The following is a 19,088-nucleotide window of genomic DNA, read 5'->3' on the forward strand; positions in this document are numbered from 1 at the left end:
AAGTCGATATTCAAATGTTTCATTTAAAAAAAAAAAATCACAGAAACTATTTGAAAAAAGTTTCATTCGAAAACCTCAAACCATGAAGATTCTATGAAAATTCAAAGAACCTATTGCAATAAAACGGCAATTTCATACTTTAACCCCTAATACATTCTTGGTGCCTAGGTTACGCGCCGCGAGGAACACGTGACATGTTGGAAGAAGTTTCTGAGTTGAAGAAATTAATTATATAATAATAATGATAATAATAATAATAATAACAACGCACACACTCAACATAGCCCCGCACTAGGGAAACCCTGTGTCGCGGGTGCCATGGACACATACATAGACAAACACAAATTACACCCAAACTCACGAGAGAAATAAATGTAGGCCATACAAATATTTCTCCCGGCCCGGGAATCGAACCCAGGACCTCTGCGTGTCAGTCCGGCATGGTAACCGTTCGGCCACGGAGGCAGTTACGAAATTACGCAAAACACTTAGTATGCTATATACACCCATCTCTTTTTGTAATTATAATATGTTTGTACACCCACTTACTCAAAGTTCCGTTGAAATAAATAGGTGGAAGGTTTGGTTACCCTTTCCTTTTTGAGTAGATACATTTAATCCATTATTTGATTTTATCGTCTTTTATTTATTATTGTTTCCGTTCTGTATCCGAATAATAACGTAAAGAGGCAGCCAGAATCTTATTATGTAACAGTATTATGCGACTCACGGCGGGTATACAAAGCTGTAATTTTAATTTCCCACAATTTGAGTCGGCGCGTAGGGATTTTCGTTGGGCCCAGGATTCGCCTACTTAAGCACGAATGGAGTTCTGGAGCCCGGTTTCATTCTAGCTGATATTATTTTGTGTATTAATATTCAACAGTTTGCAGTAGCACTACGTGACCGGGAGGCTGTTTACAGTGCTTAGCGAAGCGCGCTGTCTTGGGCCTTCTACTTCGGCTCTGAATTCGCTCTCACCCCAGTAGCGGTTCCGACATTATGGGTGTAGATGATCTTGTCTACTTTCCACAACCATTTTTTTGCATTTCATAATATCTTATTTTCTTTGTAAGCGTTAAATATAGCAAAGAGAAAACCTATATACTTAGCTTTATAACACCAACGTTTTACTTAATTACAAGTCCCTACTAAAGTATTTTTTCTTGGTAGTAATCTAAGCAATATTTATGTTTTAATAATAATAGGATTTTACTAATTGTGACTGTACGTTAAGGAACATTTAATAATATATTACACTTACACACTTATATGGACATTGTTTGGTATGACATGCATGATACAACAAAGTTATCTATTTCATAGAGTAACTTTACTATTTACTTATGTTAACATAGGTAACAACTACTTCCACGCATATACAACAAGATAAAATTGAATTGTAGTATATAGGGTTCGTAACTTCGACGACTGTTTTAGATCATTGAGTTAAAAGGAGACATTACGAGTATAGGATATCTACGCAGTTACTATATAAATATGAAGTCGTGCTCTATCAAATAATGGAACCTGATTAGACTAATTGACGAGTTCTACTGCTATATCGTGGGCAGAAGCTTTCCAGCGATGTGCACTACAAAAGGGGTCACTGATAACGTGTCATGTGATATGATAAATAGAAAAGAGACCTTGCCTTTAAAAGACTACCCTGAACTTTAACTACAAAATCGAAATGAAACTATTTTTATAACATCAAGTTAAGTAAGTTTTTATAACATTTACATCGCATATATTTGTTTTTTCAAACAAACCGACGTTTCGGGCCCTTTACAGGTCCCATGGTCACGGTTGACCGAGGTGGTGGTACAGTAACTGTTAACTGGTTGATGACTTTCATCTTCTGTTTCATTTCCTATGTGTAACAATCGCGAAAACCTAAGAACTCGATATAAAATCAAAATTTTAATGACAAGTTTGAGGTGTACAATGCATAACACGATTTATTCAGAGAGCGGTCAACAACCGCGATCGTGCGTGTCGTCAACGCGGACCGACGTGTCGTGTGATAACCATGGCGTGACGCTGGGATTTAGTGTTACTTGCAGTACGTTAAACTAATGTAGATATTTACGTTGAAAAGAGTATTGGTTACGCACGAAACAAAGCACTCTCGAAGCGTTCATCTATATGGTAACAAATACTATACGACTCTCGTAAATTTCTGGAATAGATCACGTAAGGACCACATAGGTCGTTAGATGTTAGTAAACCAAAATCGGATGACAAACGATTAATAATAAAAATAATAAAGCAACTTAATAATCAATATACAATTACAATTAATATTCCGCTCGATAGAACATCACGTTACGAGTTATTGAATGTATCCGATTCGTTTCAAGTCTAAAATCTTGTATATAAATACTGTTCTTTAGGTTGTATTATAATACAACCAATTACAGTATAGTTGATTTATACGTAGTTTATGGCGAGTAGATAATAGTGGGCGCAGTTAGTAAGCATGGCAAGCGTCAATCTGTACGCATTAGTTATTGATGGTGGCAGTCGAGGTACGAGTTCGTGGCTGGCCCCGGGAGGTTACTGAGACCGCACCTATTTCTCGCGAATTGTGCTCACCGTACGTATTTTGCACAATTGAAAATGCCGACGTGATGAACGATCCAGTTGGTTGAGAATCGATCATCAATTTTTCAGCTCCACCCTCTCCCGAACGTGGTCGTATCGCACCGCAATAGCCCTCAATGTATTTTCAGAATCAATAATGTAATTTGCCTGGCAAGAAAAAGAACAACAGAACCTGTAATCGCAAAACCTGAAAATTGTGTTAGCGAACAGCTATGCACCTTGAATTTGTGCTCTCTTTTCTAATCGGAATAATTTGCCACCTTAATGATCTGAAATTAGAGGACGAAATTTAACAAACGGAAATTCGTTTGACAATGGTCCCAGAGCTGAAACGTTGAAAAAATAACCTTTGAACCTAATCCGCATTGGTTGTTAACGTAATATAAATCTATAAAGTGATCCATTCATTCATTCGTTGTTTTAGCAATTTTTGATTTATTGAACTGTAATTTCGAACGAGTTTTGCAATCTGCATTGCAATACGAAACATTAGGTACGTCTACTTTAGTTGGCCACATTTATAAGTATCGGTTAGTAGGCAGTGTGCGCGATAGGTTGAGTTATGTATGCAAATCAGGCACACGCATGCTGATTCGATCAAAGTTTGCAGCTAAGAACAAAACATATTCATGGTGAACAATGCGTAAAATGATTCTTTGAGTTGAGTATAGCACAGAAAAGAACATTGCTCTAATCTCGAGATGCCTGAACCGGAGTAGGTACTGTTCTTGTTAACTACCGGTAAGCGTTACATTTTAATTTAAACATCGCTAAGCTATTTACTTTATATTGTTACAAATTTGTTTCTTCGTGAAAAATTTGTTAGCAACCGAAAATAAAACATTTAACAAAAACAAATTTCAGAATATACTCGTGTAGGCTGTAGATACAAAAAATCTTATTTATATTTTTCGTCTGTGTAACATCTCCGAATCGTCAGAAAACTTTCAAACACAATCCTTAAGAAATATTTTTATAAGAAAATAGAACACGACTCCGACAAGTCATACGAATCCAAAGGCGGAATATTTTATTCCATTTATTAAACATTAACTGTAAAATTATAGTATGTATTATTTCTGGTATTTTATTAATTACTTTTTTTATTCTATGAATGACTTCTTAAACTTATTCAACTTTCAAAACTCCTTTTGTAATGAACAAAGAATGGGCACAGTATATTTATCTAAACTTCAAGTAATATAAATAGAGTGGAACACCTCTTCGGTTTAAAAAGAAATGGTTAAAAAATTCAAAGCAAAATAATTAACTCACAATTACAAAACTTTTCATCTAAACACCGTAGTAGACTAATTGCTTTTTACACATCAAAAATATACTACAACAAAATACAATACAATAATGCCGGGCTTTCAGAGGATTATCCACTCTATGCGTATTACTTTCTTGAAGTAGACTCTGCCTATTCTGATCTCAGGTAATGAAAGAATTACTTTGAGTATTCTTGTTACGTTACTGAGCAGAAAATCTACTAAATTTGACCGTGCGATTATGGTTTGGGTTATATCAAAATCTTAAACGATATATCAAGAGAGAATATAATAGGTGGTTAATATAATTTATAAATCATAATCAAACTCTGAAGTAGGGATAACTACGTCCAACATTACACGTGCCGGCGATAGTCAGGTACGTGTTAGCTAGAAATAAATGGCTCCTTTACCGACCCGAATACCTTACCTGACAGATACGGCCGCCGTATTTTCTGCGCTATGTTCAATATACAGACATTATAATTATAATACAAGTTCTGCACTATATCGATAATAACATTTCTGACATTACCAAATATTTACAAGACGTTGCTTTGATTTACTGACTACCAGGTGAAACGATGAGTACATTGTTATTCGGAATTAGAATAGAAATAAAGCGTCCCAGATTTTTAAAATTTATTGTTTTGCGCTCGTAACGCTAACTACGTAGTCATTGTTGGTATTTTAACGATACATTAAAAATAAAACCCTTTTAATCCGCTTCAATAATGTGTGGTAGAGCAGCCATTAGAGCGTTTAAATAATGGCGTATTACCCACGGAAAAAGCAGGTAGCATTACGGGCGCACGGCTCACACAGGCAATCTCTTTGAAATTGCATCGTGGTGTACCCTATTTAACGGGTCGCCGGTCTCGATAATTAAGTCTGATATTTTTTTCAATCTATGAATTTTTGCGGATAGTGTGAAATTTAAAAAGTTTCTGTAAGAAAAGAATTGTTATAATCATAGAAAGCCGTTTTTGTTGTTTAGAGTGGTCTTTTACTTTCGTGTAATTTATGTTTACTATTTACCTAAGCATGTGTATACATGGTCAATAACAGACGCGGGGATTTCTCCGCCGGCACGCGGGTATCTCACGCGATGGTATCGTAAATTACGTGGATGGGATAGAAAGTTACCCAGGTATTCTGCAAAATGAGAGTTGTATATCTAATGACTTTTTTAATTATTAAAATTCAAATTATCTAAAGTGTGATACTTTAAAGAATATTAGGGCAGAACACTAGCAACCTTGAAGCTAATGAATATAAAATATCTTTAAAGACTCTGTTCCCGTGAAAAGTCAGTTCTTGTTAATATTCTATATTTTCTCTATCTCGTAGTTAGAACAATAAATTTTAAAGACTATCGCATAAACAGCCATAGTGGAATTCACATCCCATTGCTGAAATAACGTTGCCATTGGCACATCAAAGTAAATATTATGCGCAACTTTATCGCGCTAATTTATGTATTTACTAGACGGCGAAGAGACATAATTAGGTCAATACATTTATTAGGTGCAGTTTCAGACAGCCCCAGTACATTGCCGTCAGATTTGACTCTAATGCTTGTTGACAGGGCGCCGCCGTGGCACACGCTTCTCGCCGGCCCTGAGACCATCACCTACGGGAATTATTGATCTTATTTGAGCTTGATTAACTCCGACGTTGTCGGTGTGCTAATAATATCACAAGTCTGGCACCCGTCCAGGCGAGGCCTTAATGGTACTTCGATGCACGGTAGCTTCAAAGGTGACATGTTACAGCGTTGCGTTCGATACGCTCACTCATACGAATCAGACAGATTCTGATGAGGACTCAATCATGAAATAAAACTCCTACACGAGCTTCGCACGCAAGAAAAAATATAACTTTATTGTTAACGCATAAATTACGCTAACGGCCGCGATTATTACAAATATTATGCAAAACGGATTCTTACAAATATTATGCAGTAACTTAAATATACTTGTTGTAATGTAAATAACTTGTATTATGAATGTGCCATTTAAAACAATTTTATGTCAAACATGAACGAAATTGTATTTCTAAAATTACTTTATTAAGCACGGTTAAGTAAATGTACATGTGTGTATCTAATATTCTATATACAATATCTAATGTCATTAACACTTGATTTTGTTAATAATATAACTACAAGCATACAAAGACAAGTGCTTTTAAATTGTAGGATGACATGATATGGGGGTCAACTTATGTAGTAGCAAAACGTTTACTTGCACATTGCATATTTCCATTTTACTAAATTGCAATGTGAAGTATCTTTTTCTATAGATCACAATCATCATGACGACCGCGGTGACCCAACGGTTTGAACCGTGGGCGCTGGATGAACACGTCCCGGAATCTATTCCGGGTAGAACCTATTTGGGAAATAAACTTTTCTAAATTGGTTCTCGTAGTGAATTCCGCTGTTCTCTGATACTCATGGTAGCGGGAATTCTCGTGTGTGCCTATCACATTATTATTAACTAAATAATATATAATTACATATTCCCTCTGAACAAATTTTGTATCGGCGAAACCAAAAGTGCTATGGAAATAATATGCGGGCGTCAGTTCCATAAAGGCCGTCATATAATCCTCCGCCCAGTCAGTGCTGCATCAGTTACGTTTACCCAAAACCGAACGACTAGTGTTAATACAGTCAGGTGGGTTTCATAATAAAAGTCGACTTTAATGACTGTTGATTAAAGCATAGTAAATGTCATTTATACTCAAATTTCACAAGGAAATTTCATTCTTCTTTGTTTACGAGCATCGAACACAATTTTAGAACTAAACCCGCTCCTGTGCATCAATGAAATTCAATTCAAAGACATAGCTATTTTGAAAATAAGATCAATTCAGCGATCACTCAGCCACTTTATAAGTCTATATACGGGTGATTGTGTCTTCGGATGTGTTGACTCGTATAATGATGATCACAGTTCAGATGTTCAACCCTAATTTGGTGAATATTATATGTAAGTTACGTACATGTGTAATGAATGTATTATATAAGAGCGTCTGATCCCAGACCTGATACATGAGAGCCTATTAGACACGGCTCTATGTAACATAGTGCTTCGAATGATATCGTCAGAAAGTCGTATGAGCCTCCACCTTAATAATGTTTTTTAGAGTATTCAGGCACATGCTGATATGTATAACAAACGACATCGACATTGTATAACATCAATGGTACAAATTGAATTTACAGACGATGACATGAGATCATAATATCTGGTGGTGTTATGATACATACATTAACATGCCCCACATGCTAGTACCATAAAAAAATAAAAGGTAATACCAGCAGTGTAGGTGTCCCCGTATCGATGACATTGCCGTTACTCACCTGTAAGAAAAAAAACAAAATTTCCGTGAATGCTTGTATCCTCAACAGTAAACAAAAGCTTAATGAATAAATTAAAACCGCTGAACGCAAACAACAAAAATTAAACGAGTACGGTTAAGTGAACCTCTGAATTAACAGAGATAAAAGGTTCATGGTTGTGTTCGCCAAACATTGCCGAGATGAGATATTGGAAAAGTCGACGACGAATACTGGAATATATCGAAATTAACAAAATTTTGGCCGCGAACTAAAAACGATCAAAACTTTGCCTTAGGATCCTTTTAATTTAAAGAAATAATAGATTCTCGTTAGTAGGAATAAAGAAGAAAAAAATATTATCGATATTATTTAGTACTATGAACAGAACTCAATTTATTTTCATAAATTAAGCAACGTGTACATGTTATTTATTTTAGTTTTATGTAATTTCGTCGCTTTGCTTGGCCATTTTAACGTACTGTGAATATATTTTGTCTAGGTACTGCGTGTGCGTGGGGATATGTTCAACCATTTTAGAAATATACGATATTGGCTGAATATTAACGAGTAGTGTGCTCTATCCAACGTGCGAGCGTGAACACGTAGATATTTAGCAGGGATTGTTGTGTACGCGTGATAAATGATGCACTTTCAGTGTCAGGTATTGCATTACAGAGCTATCGGGGCGGATGGGCGCGACTGCCGAGCAAGCGTTGGCACTCGCCCAAATATTTTTCAAACGCCTCGCCCGCACCAAGATCACTTGCCCTGAATCGGTAAACATTTTCCACTGAGCCGCAATCTTAAAATTTATACAATATTATAAATTCAAAATTTCAACGCGCAACAAGTTTACTTTTTTTTTACAAGCGCATATATTACTTCGACAGATGTCTCTTTCCAGAATTTTGTATGGTGTAACAGGTGCAAAAAGTACATGTACGACTTAAAGTAACTCTACTAGTAGTGATATTTGCTAACAATGACATGTAAACAATGTAAACAATACTTTGTCTAACACAGTTTAGCGTGGTGAGAAAAATTTATACTCCGACGAAATCAGAACATTGCTAAGAATCGTGTAAGTCAATAATACAACATCAAAGAAACAAATATCTGTCTGCGGGAAGTATTTGAAACATTTTCAATAAGCGTTTATTGTCCACTGAATGTTAATCAAAGTATTGGCGCTAGCGTAAGGCGTAAAGTGGGAATGTGCATTGCCCGATTAACTCCATTCTCATGTAAATAGGACGGTGCTAACGTGGTTATAAAAGATAGGTACCCATTTTAATTAGATAACTGAACATCCAGTTTCCAATATCAGCCAATAACACGAGGCCGTAAACGAACACAATGAAACTACCAAGAACATGCAAGTACATACGAGCATTTGTTTCTAGCGATATAAGTAATAATAATAATGCAAATGTGAACAAGCTTATTGTAATAATGTCATTACTGCCTTCGAAATAAAATAAGTTGTGAAATGGTGCTAATTTTGTAAGTCCGTATTACCACATCATGCGTAAAAAAATTTAACTAATTAGGAAAATTTAGTAAATTTTTCTGTAGGTAACCGTATAAATAAACATTTAATAATTTTAATTAATATGCAGTACCTTTTAATAAACATAACAACTGTAGCAAAAAAACGTAAAATTGACGTGTGATAGTGTTAAAAAGAAATGAATGTACGCCTTGAAGCTGTAAACTATGAAAACATAGTTATTAATTACAGACAATGTAAAGAGAAATCATTATTGCCTATTACACAAAGACATGCTATAATTAATGAACGACATATGCTGCACAGTGTATAATATAGTCTACTTTCCACTAGTGTCGTTTCGTTCGACGCAGTGATCGGATAGAACCGATTACAGGACCGAGGTGTGTTGGCGGCAGTAGTTGCTCTGCGATTACTAACTGGTATTTATGCGAACAAGTTCGCCTTCGAATATGAGATGCAATAACTATCATAACAAACACCACAATGCCAAGCGCAAAACTATTTACTAAATCTCTATAACCTTTAGTAAAAAAACAAAGACAGTGTTCGAGGTCAATATTATTTAAATTAACCTTTTCGAATGTATTAGCATGGAATGTACGAGAAAATGTTTTGTAGAATGATGCAAACAGTCAATATTTTTTTCGTAAGTCGTTAGTGACTGCGAATAAGATTTATTACAATACATCAATAACTATAATAAGTAAGCATCCATATAAATAATAAGAGGACCTTAACACTGGGCAGGAGTGATAAGAATATTATTGAGTATTCAGTCTCATATTAGACACAAACAATTTAATGACTAACTAATCACTTATCAAGAAAAAGAGTCCAGTTTACTAATTACCAACGAGTATTTATACATAATTAAGTAATCACTTCATACGTACATCTATTAGATGTAACATTGAGTGTGGGACCTTATGTATTATAAATGTGGAGACAAAAAAGCTACCAACATGAGCAGAAATAGAATTCATTGAGAGCCCATGAGCGCGGAAACATTGAAAACGATTCCTTTCACCCGTGGAGTTTTGTTTGAAGCCCTCTCGTCCGGTTTTGTGAGCTGTGGGGCAACACGAAGCAATCAAAGCTCGGAGATATACGCTAACAGCTACCATACCATACAGTCAAAACAACCTTTTTAGCTAGCTTTGGAAAGCTGTGTCTGCCTAACCCAATGGGAAAAGAGCATGAAGTACATTTAGTTTTGATCATATTACTAATAATGTATCTAATAGATGTAAGTAATTAAGACGTCTTTATTAATATGCCAATAACATTCACAATTAATACACTTCAAACAGTATGTGCCCAAAATAATTAGGAGAGTGTATGTTGCTATTACAACATGAAATACGAAATCATACAAGGAATACATCATAAGTCCTTTCCAATTTTACCAAAGCTTCTATGTTGATGTATTTTATACTTCGCTTGCTACAACATTGAAATGCATAGTAGATAAGAATTAGTAAAGTCAATTGTTATAGATGCACAAATAAGAAAAAAAAGCAATGTACTTCTTTCAATAGAGATAATGCATGACCTCGTTATCTGAATGTTAATAACACGCAATGCCCTTCATATAAACAGCGATAACAGGAAGACAGAAGGCTATAATTATTTACTACGAACCAATCAAAATGAAAATATAATGAATTGCACTTGACGCAGACGAACGAAATGATCATACGAAATCTGGAAAATTCTATGCATACTAAATTGCATTATATATACGTAACGTAGTGTATTCCGTCATAGACACTTTAACACGTTTTAAATCGCAATCGTCTAATATTTTGTAGCGACCATGAAACGTGTGAGTGCGTCCTGAATACCTACTTTGGAACGTGGCCTGAGGAATTTAAGATGACAGAGGAAATGTAAATTATATATAATAGCATTCACGTCGTCGACATTCGCTTGATATGACGGCAGTTCTCAATAGCTCTAACTGTTGGACAAGAGCCAATTTGTCCAAAAACAATTTTGAGTAGATTGTTAAACGAGCTAAGCTTACCGCCGTGATTGCCCACCGGCGGCGGGGCGCTTCGTGAAAAATAAAGACGTCTGCTATAATGTTCGGTTTAGAAGAAAATAATACACCGCTAGTAATCTGAAAAACAGTTAGATCTCTTAAGGCTTGAGGTAAACCAATTAGCACGCTCTGGTCCATGAAAGTCAGCGGGTGCCAAGCCACAAGAATTAACAGAATATAAGAATAAAGTTAGTGGTAAAAAAGAACACGACAAGCATTAAAACAGACCTCAAGAATTTTTTGTACGTATATTTTATGTAGTACTCAAATACGACGCAACCCCAAATTAGAGACAAGATTCCGTTACATCCTTCTGCCTTATTCACTTTGTGGAAGACTTGCCAGGAGCCAACCGGAACGGTCCTTCCTTCATTTTGCAGAAACTTTTACTTTGAAAGATATCTTTCTGGCAAGTAATGCTTTGCCATCAAAGGATTTTAGTCCAGTGACTCCTAAAAGTTCGTACTTTGTTTCTCGTATACTTACTGCAAAACATATTTTGAGACAAGTTTAATATCAAATAGGGCGTTAGACAAAACGGACTGTTGATAAGTGCCCGTCAGCGAGAAGATTCCGAGACAAATGAGCACAGAGACGAGCTATTAGCACAATTTTACACAAAGAAAGTAACATGAAATCGTCACGACGATTTCTTTAGATGTGTAAAGAAATGCATCACATGTAATAGTGTTACAAATTTTTTTTTTAATTTCCGTAAAATAATTTACGATTGGTGCCGCATAAGTGAATGATTGCGATCCCAGCCATTTCCTGTTTTTAAAGGGCTTTCCGGTAAGCGGGAGTCCTGTCCCAAAACAACCCTATATAAAAGCTAACTGAAGGGAAATTAAGTTGCAGTTCCGATTATAAGGCGCTCATAATTGCGTCTAAATTTCAGTGGACTACGCGTCTGTCGCTGCGCCAACTCAACAATGCTTAAAATTTTAAGTTTTTGGCAGTTCTTTCGTTTTTCTTTTTGTTCGATAAAAAGAAATTCTTTTATTTCCACATACAATATTGAGCTAATTGTTTTCTAAAGAGGCAACATTATAGCTATTTACAGAATTCTACCAAAATGATAAAGGGCCGAAAGAAAAAATCACGGTCTTTCAAATTGAACATGGTTAGAGTTATCCTACCGAGGTACAAGAGGTTGGGCTTTTCCTTTGGACCGTATTATCGTATGGGGCATAGGGTTGAATTTAAATATTAAGAATAGAGGGAGATGTATGGTTGTCTATACACATGTGTATACCTATTTACATATTGTTTTCCCCGGCAATAGTGAACTAAAATGTACTGTTTGATAACTCTCTACATAAAATATAGTCACTTTCACGGTATTGCACGGGCTCGTAATTGGCTGTTATCTCGGTGTCGTCAGGGCTGAATATCGTCAAGTTTGGCAACAGTGACTGCTGAAGATTCAGATAAATAACTCGACTGATGAATTATGAATCTCGCCGGATAAAGTCACTTTACCCCAGAGTGAGCTCGTAGCATCACAATGACTTTAAGGGATCAATGCGAAGTAGTTGCCAAATTATGTCGCAAATTTTCTTCACAATAAAAACTTTTTTGTAATGCTGAGATAATTTCTAGTCACAAAGTGATATAGTGCCAAAGATTTGTAGTTATTTTAATAAGGCGTGTAAGAACTAAAATTTATATTACAAACACGAAATAACAAAAGGATATTAACGAATGATAAACAAAATTATCATTAACGACTCGATAGGCCAACGGTTTACATTGTGGATACTGGATGAGGAGGCCCCGTGTTAGATTCCCAGTAGAATGAATTTGGGAAACGAATTTTTCTAAGTTGGTTTTGGTCTGGGTGTTCCGGGCAGCGCCCTTGAGTAAATTCCGTTGCTCTGTGTTCCTATAGTACAGGGAATTTCCTAGGAATTTCACAATCTATCGACAATAACTACTTAAAATTTTACAAAAACTGGTAACCCTGCAGATGTCATTTTACTCCAACTTCAAAAAATATAGACTACACAAAAATGTAAGCTAGTTCTCTTGCTCTTAATTTGTTACATTTTAATTAAAAAATGTTTCGTTGTGTACTGTAAGTCTAATAAACCCTCCACCTCCAAAGGATCATGAAAATATAACAAAAGATACTTAATTTTAAACGCGGCTTTCAGAAGCTAAAAAGGCTACACAAACTTTGTTAAAGCTTTGTTTAGCCCCTGTATTTGTTTATTGCCGCCGAGTTGTGAGTACGTAAATCATCTCATTAAGAGACAAAACGGTCGTGCCCGCATTTAACACATCCAAAGCAGCCTAGATTTTCTTACAAAGCCATTGCGCCTACCCGCAGTTTTACCCGTCGGTCACGGCTTAGAAAAAGCTCTGCCCTTTTAACATCCGTCCCAAATACATTATATGAGATTTATTATCAAAAAGAATTTCAGAATAAAGTGAATTTAACAACATGTTTACGATGAAAAGGAAACACAGTTATTTCAAGTATTAGGCTACTTATTTTCGTAACAATGTAGGTAGCGCATCATCCGTGCGGATAAAAGCTCTGCTTTTCTGAGTCATGGGTGAACGATAAATTATAATTAACCTTCAACCGGGCCAATAAACCTTGATAGAAAGTGCACTGCATTTTACACAAGTTAACTGCATTAAATTTTAAATTGGGTACCTAGCTGTCCTCTACTGTACTCATTTTTGGAGACTTTTTGTGTGATACCTTGCTGTTGAAAAAAGTAAACAGAGAAACACTTGGTATCTACAACGACTACCTTGATTTTGAAAAAAATAAATACAGAATCATACAGCTACAACATACAACAACAACAACAACATATGACATAGTGCCATCATAGCCGCACAAAGCGGAAACATATTTGCCATCATTGTGAACATAGCTCCATTCTCACGGGAAAGCGAGAAATGGAGTTCCGCTTTTTGTTAAGACTTATTGTAGCTGTTAAACTACGTACGGGTGAAAGGATTTCTTCCAAGGTTTCAATGAATAGCGGGTGGCTGATACCAAAACTGTGTTATTATCCTTATTTTCACGTTGATGTTTCAGATAGGCGAAATAAGTACGTCGCTAACAATGCTCACTCGGACAGCCGTGTTAAGAACATTAAATTAATTTGTAACTTGGTTGAAGCGTGTACAACAATGGAGCCCGCCATTAAAAGCGGTTGGGATCCAACAAGTGAATCAGTGATGGAAGGCTTTTTGTTAGGAAAATCATGTTTCTAGACGATTAACTCAGTGTCACCACGATCTTAAAGCAGACAGTTCGCTAATGCATTTTGGTGTCTATATCATATTTAAATAAGGTAGCTACCTTACGTTTTCGCGATTGTAACATAGGAAATGAAACTATTTTTTCAGATCTAAATTGCGTATATTTTCGCTTGAGTTGAGTGCGAGTCGGCCGTAACCATGGGACCATGTCCCTAGACATGTCTAGTGCCCGAAACTTTGTTTGTTTTGTTTGGAAAAAAAAGCAAATATAACCCGATTGACATTTTTTTATGATAGCAAGTAACGAGACGAACAAGTCGTGGGCCTAGGTGTAAGCGACACGCCTCTCCATAACAGTCGCAGTGCCACTCAGAGCCTTAAATCGCAAAAAATTTGAAGGGCACTGCCATTGCGCCCGTCACGCTTATAATTTCACAAGCACCCTTCAAAACCATAACGCTGTAATGCTCACATTACTGCTTGGCGGCAGAAGTAGGCAAGGTATGAAAAAAATGGATTGAATATCCATAAATTATTTACCCATAAATAATGATGGTATTAAATATATTAAGCATGTTTGTTTAACTTCATGCTTCATTGTTACGCTTAAAAATATATCAAATAAATAAGAAAATCAAAATGTGCCCATCTATACAGATACGTTATGCTGTAATTAGAAATAAACTCAACAAGCTTGACGAGTGGCAAATTGTGGTATTAAGGTCTACCCACACATACCCGGGACGTGGACAAGCCGTGCTCCGTTAGGTGCTCAAAAAATATCGTTGTGTATATTTTGTATGAACTCGTTCACACACGTCCGTGTCTAGGCCGGCGCCCGTATAGTCCTTTAAAATACCTACTGCTCGGCTTTGTTTGGCAACAGTTGTATTCTTTTTTCACACCGGGGACCGGTCAAAACGCGAGGAAGGATCGCGCGCTCAACACGCACCGACTGATTATCATCATTCTATTTAAGAGCCAGGCTCTTGTTGGTGACAAATAATAGTAGTAATTTTACAATACACTGTACTGTATAAAAGAAAGTACGACATTCACAGTTAGCATGATTGCTGTTGCGTATTGAATTAATAATACTTTTTTTATAAGAAAAAAAAACGGACCTCAAAAGTTCGTGGAATTACATCTCTTTGCCAAGTTTAATTTCACTTTCCGGTAACCGACTTCACGGTTACCGGAAAGTGCGCGAAGCCGGATTCATCTTCTAGTTTGCCACCCTTAATGGCTGAATATTTTCTTCAAATTTAAATGGGACTATTACTGAGGTTTCCAGCAAAAAAGAATCATCAAAATCGGTTCATAAATTATTTTTTAATATCCGGAGTTATCGCGTACATACAAAAAAAGCAGTAGAATTGAGAACTCTTTTTTTGAAGGCGGGTAAAATTGACAAACAGTGAGAAAAACAAATAAACACTACGAAAAATCTTTGGGTAAACACTTTGGTTTGTGATTTTTTTGAGATTGACACGTTTGAATACGTCTGGTATATTCTCAGAGTCGTATTCCAAAACTCTACTCAATGCTCAAGTCAGGATTTGAGCACACTTGAGTATGATTTCAAGCACTGGAAATACGACCCTAACGGCAAGGACTTGAGTATGATTTTCAGTGCTCTCTGCAATACTCAAGTCAGAACTTGAGTATGATCCAAAGCACTAGAAATCATACTCAAGTCCTTGCCATTAGGGTCGTATTTACAGTGCTTGAAATCATAATCAAGTCTGCTCAAATCCTGACTTGAGCATTGAGTACAGTTCTGGAATACGATCCTTAGAGGATGGAAAAAAATAAAGGAAATACTCATTGATACTGATTTAGACACATGGCACGACAGTGAGCATTATAGTAAAATTTGTGGCACGACATCGCTAGCGGCAGTCCTTTGTTGTTCCAATTATCAAGACAAATATCAAGATATATTTACCACGACAATTAATTATCAATAATAATTATCACTCGAACCCTGTAATGAATGAACTATATTGCTTCTATGAAAATTTATTTTTAGTGCTAAAAATTTTTTTAACAGACGATCATTTGCAAATCGTTGTGTCAATTCAATGTGATGGCAGCGGAAGAATTTTAAACTATGTAATGTAGTAGTACAAGTAGTTCTACATACTACTCTATAATAATGAACATATTTCAAGGACTTCACGATTTTCAGTTGTTAAAAGAGAAATTCTGACGACATTGGATGTGCATGTTGAGCTGTCCGGTGATCGGATCAATCTTAATTATTACCTTAACTGACAAAATCGGATCGTTATGCATCGAGTACTCTCGTTGGTAAATGGGGACGGACACTTGACATTTTGGGAAGCGGTAACGAAAGTCCATTTCTTGGTATAGTTAAAAACGTAAATACAGTTAAAATAGTACAGTTTACAGTTAGAATAGTACAGTTGCAATATATCATTCATTTTTTAAAGTTAGCTTTGTTTGAACGCGTACGGATTCCGTATTTTAACAGTGTGGAGGCACTTGGGACCTGCCAATTTATGTCTCAGGACGACGGGCGCAGTGGCAGTACCCCTCAGTCCTTTGCGATTTAAAGCTCTGTGTGGCACTGCAATTGCTATGGACAGGCGCGTCGCTTAACACCAGGCGTATGACTTGTTCATCCCGCCACTTGGTATAATAAAAAAACATCGTAGCGCCTATGTTGCGTAAATATATTTTTGAATTTTGAAATTTTGTAAATACATTATAATAAGCAGTAACATATTATAATTAATTGTATTCCAAGAAATGGGCTTTCATTTCCGCTTCCCAAAACGGAAACATATACGTCATCAACGTAATATGTCCCCTTGAAGTCCTTTGGGAACAACCCACATTAAAAACGTACTTACATAAATTAGATTTTGGTTTTGACGTTTTGTGTGGATTACTTGATAAACTTCTCAACGTTTTATTACGGATATGACAATTTCACGGCACAATTTGGGATCTCGTTAGTTGGGGCCAGTACAATGATAAAGAACTTCGTAATGGAGCATATAAACTGTTAGCCGATGGTAGTTACTTTGTCATACTATATTATCAATGTGCAACCATTTTATTTTTTGTCATTTTCTTGTCTCATATATTAAACACATATCATACATATATTACACAGTGCAGCTTACCATTTCAATTGCACAATAAGCGTATTTGTGTATACAAAATAAAATAATACGTATACTTACATTTTATTTTATATAAGTATACCTACCAAAATACATTTGATTGGTTTTATGATTTTTTTGTGCGAATAGACTAAAATTTAGTATACAAGGTGCACTTTATCCCGCTACCTGCGTTACAACGTAACACATTTTGGTCGGCAGGTAGGCAGTCGGTCGGTCCAAGGCCGGTGTAAATACAATCGTGAACTCGAAATGTGAACAAAGGGTGGTATGCGAATAATTCGTCCTTATTATCATCTCTGGTCGGCGTGTTCACCTTGAAGCCATGAACGAGTTCCTGCAGTCTCGACTCCCTTTTCGTTCGTCCGTTCGCTTTAGCGACAGAGTCCGAACGAGTGAGCACCCGATTATTTTATTAAAATTTCAAAAGAACAGGTAAACGAGGGCGGGCAATCGGTCTAGCCCGCATCACCCTAGTGAAGAAAGAATCATTTAGAATTGCAGTTTTATTCGAATACGTCTGTTTCGCTTTTTAGCTGTTCATTTAATGTTTTCACACTGATTCGACAATGTACAAGGCTTCATAATTATACATATAGTACATAGTATCCATTTATTAGTATGCTATTTTATCGGCATTGTAGGTACTGTTTATCGTTAAAGAGTTTATTCACCATTTTTGGTCACCCAACCATCAGACAATGAATGCCGTAAAGTAAGTAGATCTATAGATACATAGGAACCATATTAATATTCACAATAATAATATGTCAGTGATCAGAATGATACTCCATAATGTGAATTTGCAGCAAGTTAATTTTTATTAGCTTTTGGCAACTTTAGGTGGGTACATAGTGAATAATAGAGTTATACAAACTTCTAGGCAAATAATATTATTGTAAAAGCTTTCGTCTATAAAAATATAATCTAGAAGGAAACAAAAAATAAAAAGTATCTCTTTCTTACTTACGTAGCGTGCCATGTTACAGACAAGGATAAAAATATAACGATCTTTCTGCTTGCATATCATGATAGTCACGATGCTTCTCTTAAAAATAACGCATAAACGATGGTAATAATACCGAATATTTGTGTAAAAGTTGTAGAAAACACTGAGAATTCTTAGAGAAAAAAAGAAAAATACATTAAATATGTGTGTACATGCAAGATTTGAGTGTGACGGTATGAGTATACGAGTCAATATCTACTGGAAGTAACCCAGGCAACCTCAACATTGTGTAGCTACATTTGTATAACAAGTACTTTGTTGTTCGCAGTTTAGTTGGCTCAACGTGAAACTGTTGGATATTTTTATAGACTGTATTGTGTTATCTAACGAATAACCGAGTAACCAGCAACAACGCCATGCGCCATAATATTGTGCTCATGTTACCGAGGGTTATCTATCTGCTTACGTCCGCGACTCCGGGTGAATTCATGACCTTTCAATTCATTGTAGATAACTCAAAGATATACTCACAGGATAGTACATCCCCTGCGGCGGCAAAAAAAAGGCCCCCGATCCCCACAGCTTGCCGTTTGTATTTACTTTGTATTGCACAAAAATACACTCCACGCACGCCCTTGGGCAGGGCGTTAACTTTCACAACACTAACTTTATAAATTCGAGGTAGTCATGAGTATTTTAATGATAATTACAATGAATAATACTAAAATAATCAGGTTGTTTGACTTCTTTTAGGTTATGTGGTTTAGCGCGGAGGAACGCGCTCTAGCACTGAAGCGGTTGATGTCGAAGTGCAACAACGGATGGGACGCGCGTGGCCGATGAAAGAACGCTCCATGCGACCCACCGCGAGTGCAAAAGAGACAGAAATTCTCATCCAGCTAGTTCGGTTCTTTAGAGCGGTATAGAGGTATGTATAACTGTTCTTGTCTGTTAAATTACGCACGGGATTTGATT

General features: G+C 36.2%; 1 protein-coding gene across 7 annotated transcripts in view; it reads right to left on the minus strand.

Annotated features, from left to right (window-relative positions):
- Positions 1 to 18,872, minus strand: part of LOC113237531 (RNA binding protein fox-1 homolog 3) — a 43,939-nt gene extending 25,067 nt beyond the window's left edge. For 6 of the 7 annotated variants that reach the window (XR_003311042.1, XM_026474068.1, XM_026474063.1 and 3 more), the window contains exons 1-2: positions 18,645 to 18,872; positions 7,204 to 7,248 (exon numbers count right to left, since the gene is read on the minus strand). Coding sequence is in view for 6 of the 7 variants with exons in the window: in XM_026474068.1 (XP_026329853.1) it covers positions 7,204 to 7,248; positions 18,645 to 18,656 (57 nt within the window). In the remaining variant the exon portion in view is untranslated. The remainder of the gene's footprint in view (positions 1 to 7,203; positions 7,249 to 18,644) is intronic. The other variant, XM_026474065.1, reaches the window with a different exon arrangement.
- Positions 18,873 to 19,088: the final 216 nt, after the last annotated feature.

Source organism: Hyposmocoma kahamanoa, unplaced genomic scaffold (genome assembly GCF_003589595.1).
Source record: "Hyposmocoma kahamanoa isolate Upper Pololo Valley unplaced genomic scaffold, ASM358959v1 93, whole genome shotgun sequence".
Classification (NCBI taxonomy): domain Eukaryota; kingdom Metazoa; phylum Arthropoda; class Insecta; order Lepidoptera; family Cosmopterigidae; genus Hyposmocoma; species Hyposmocoma kahamanoa.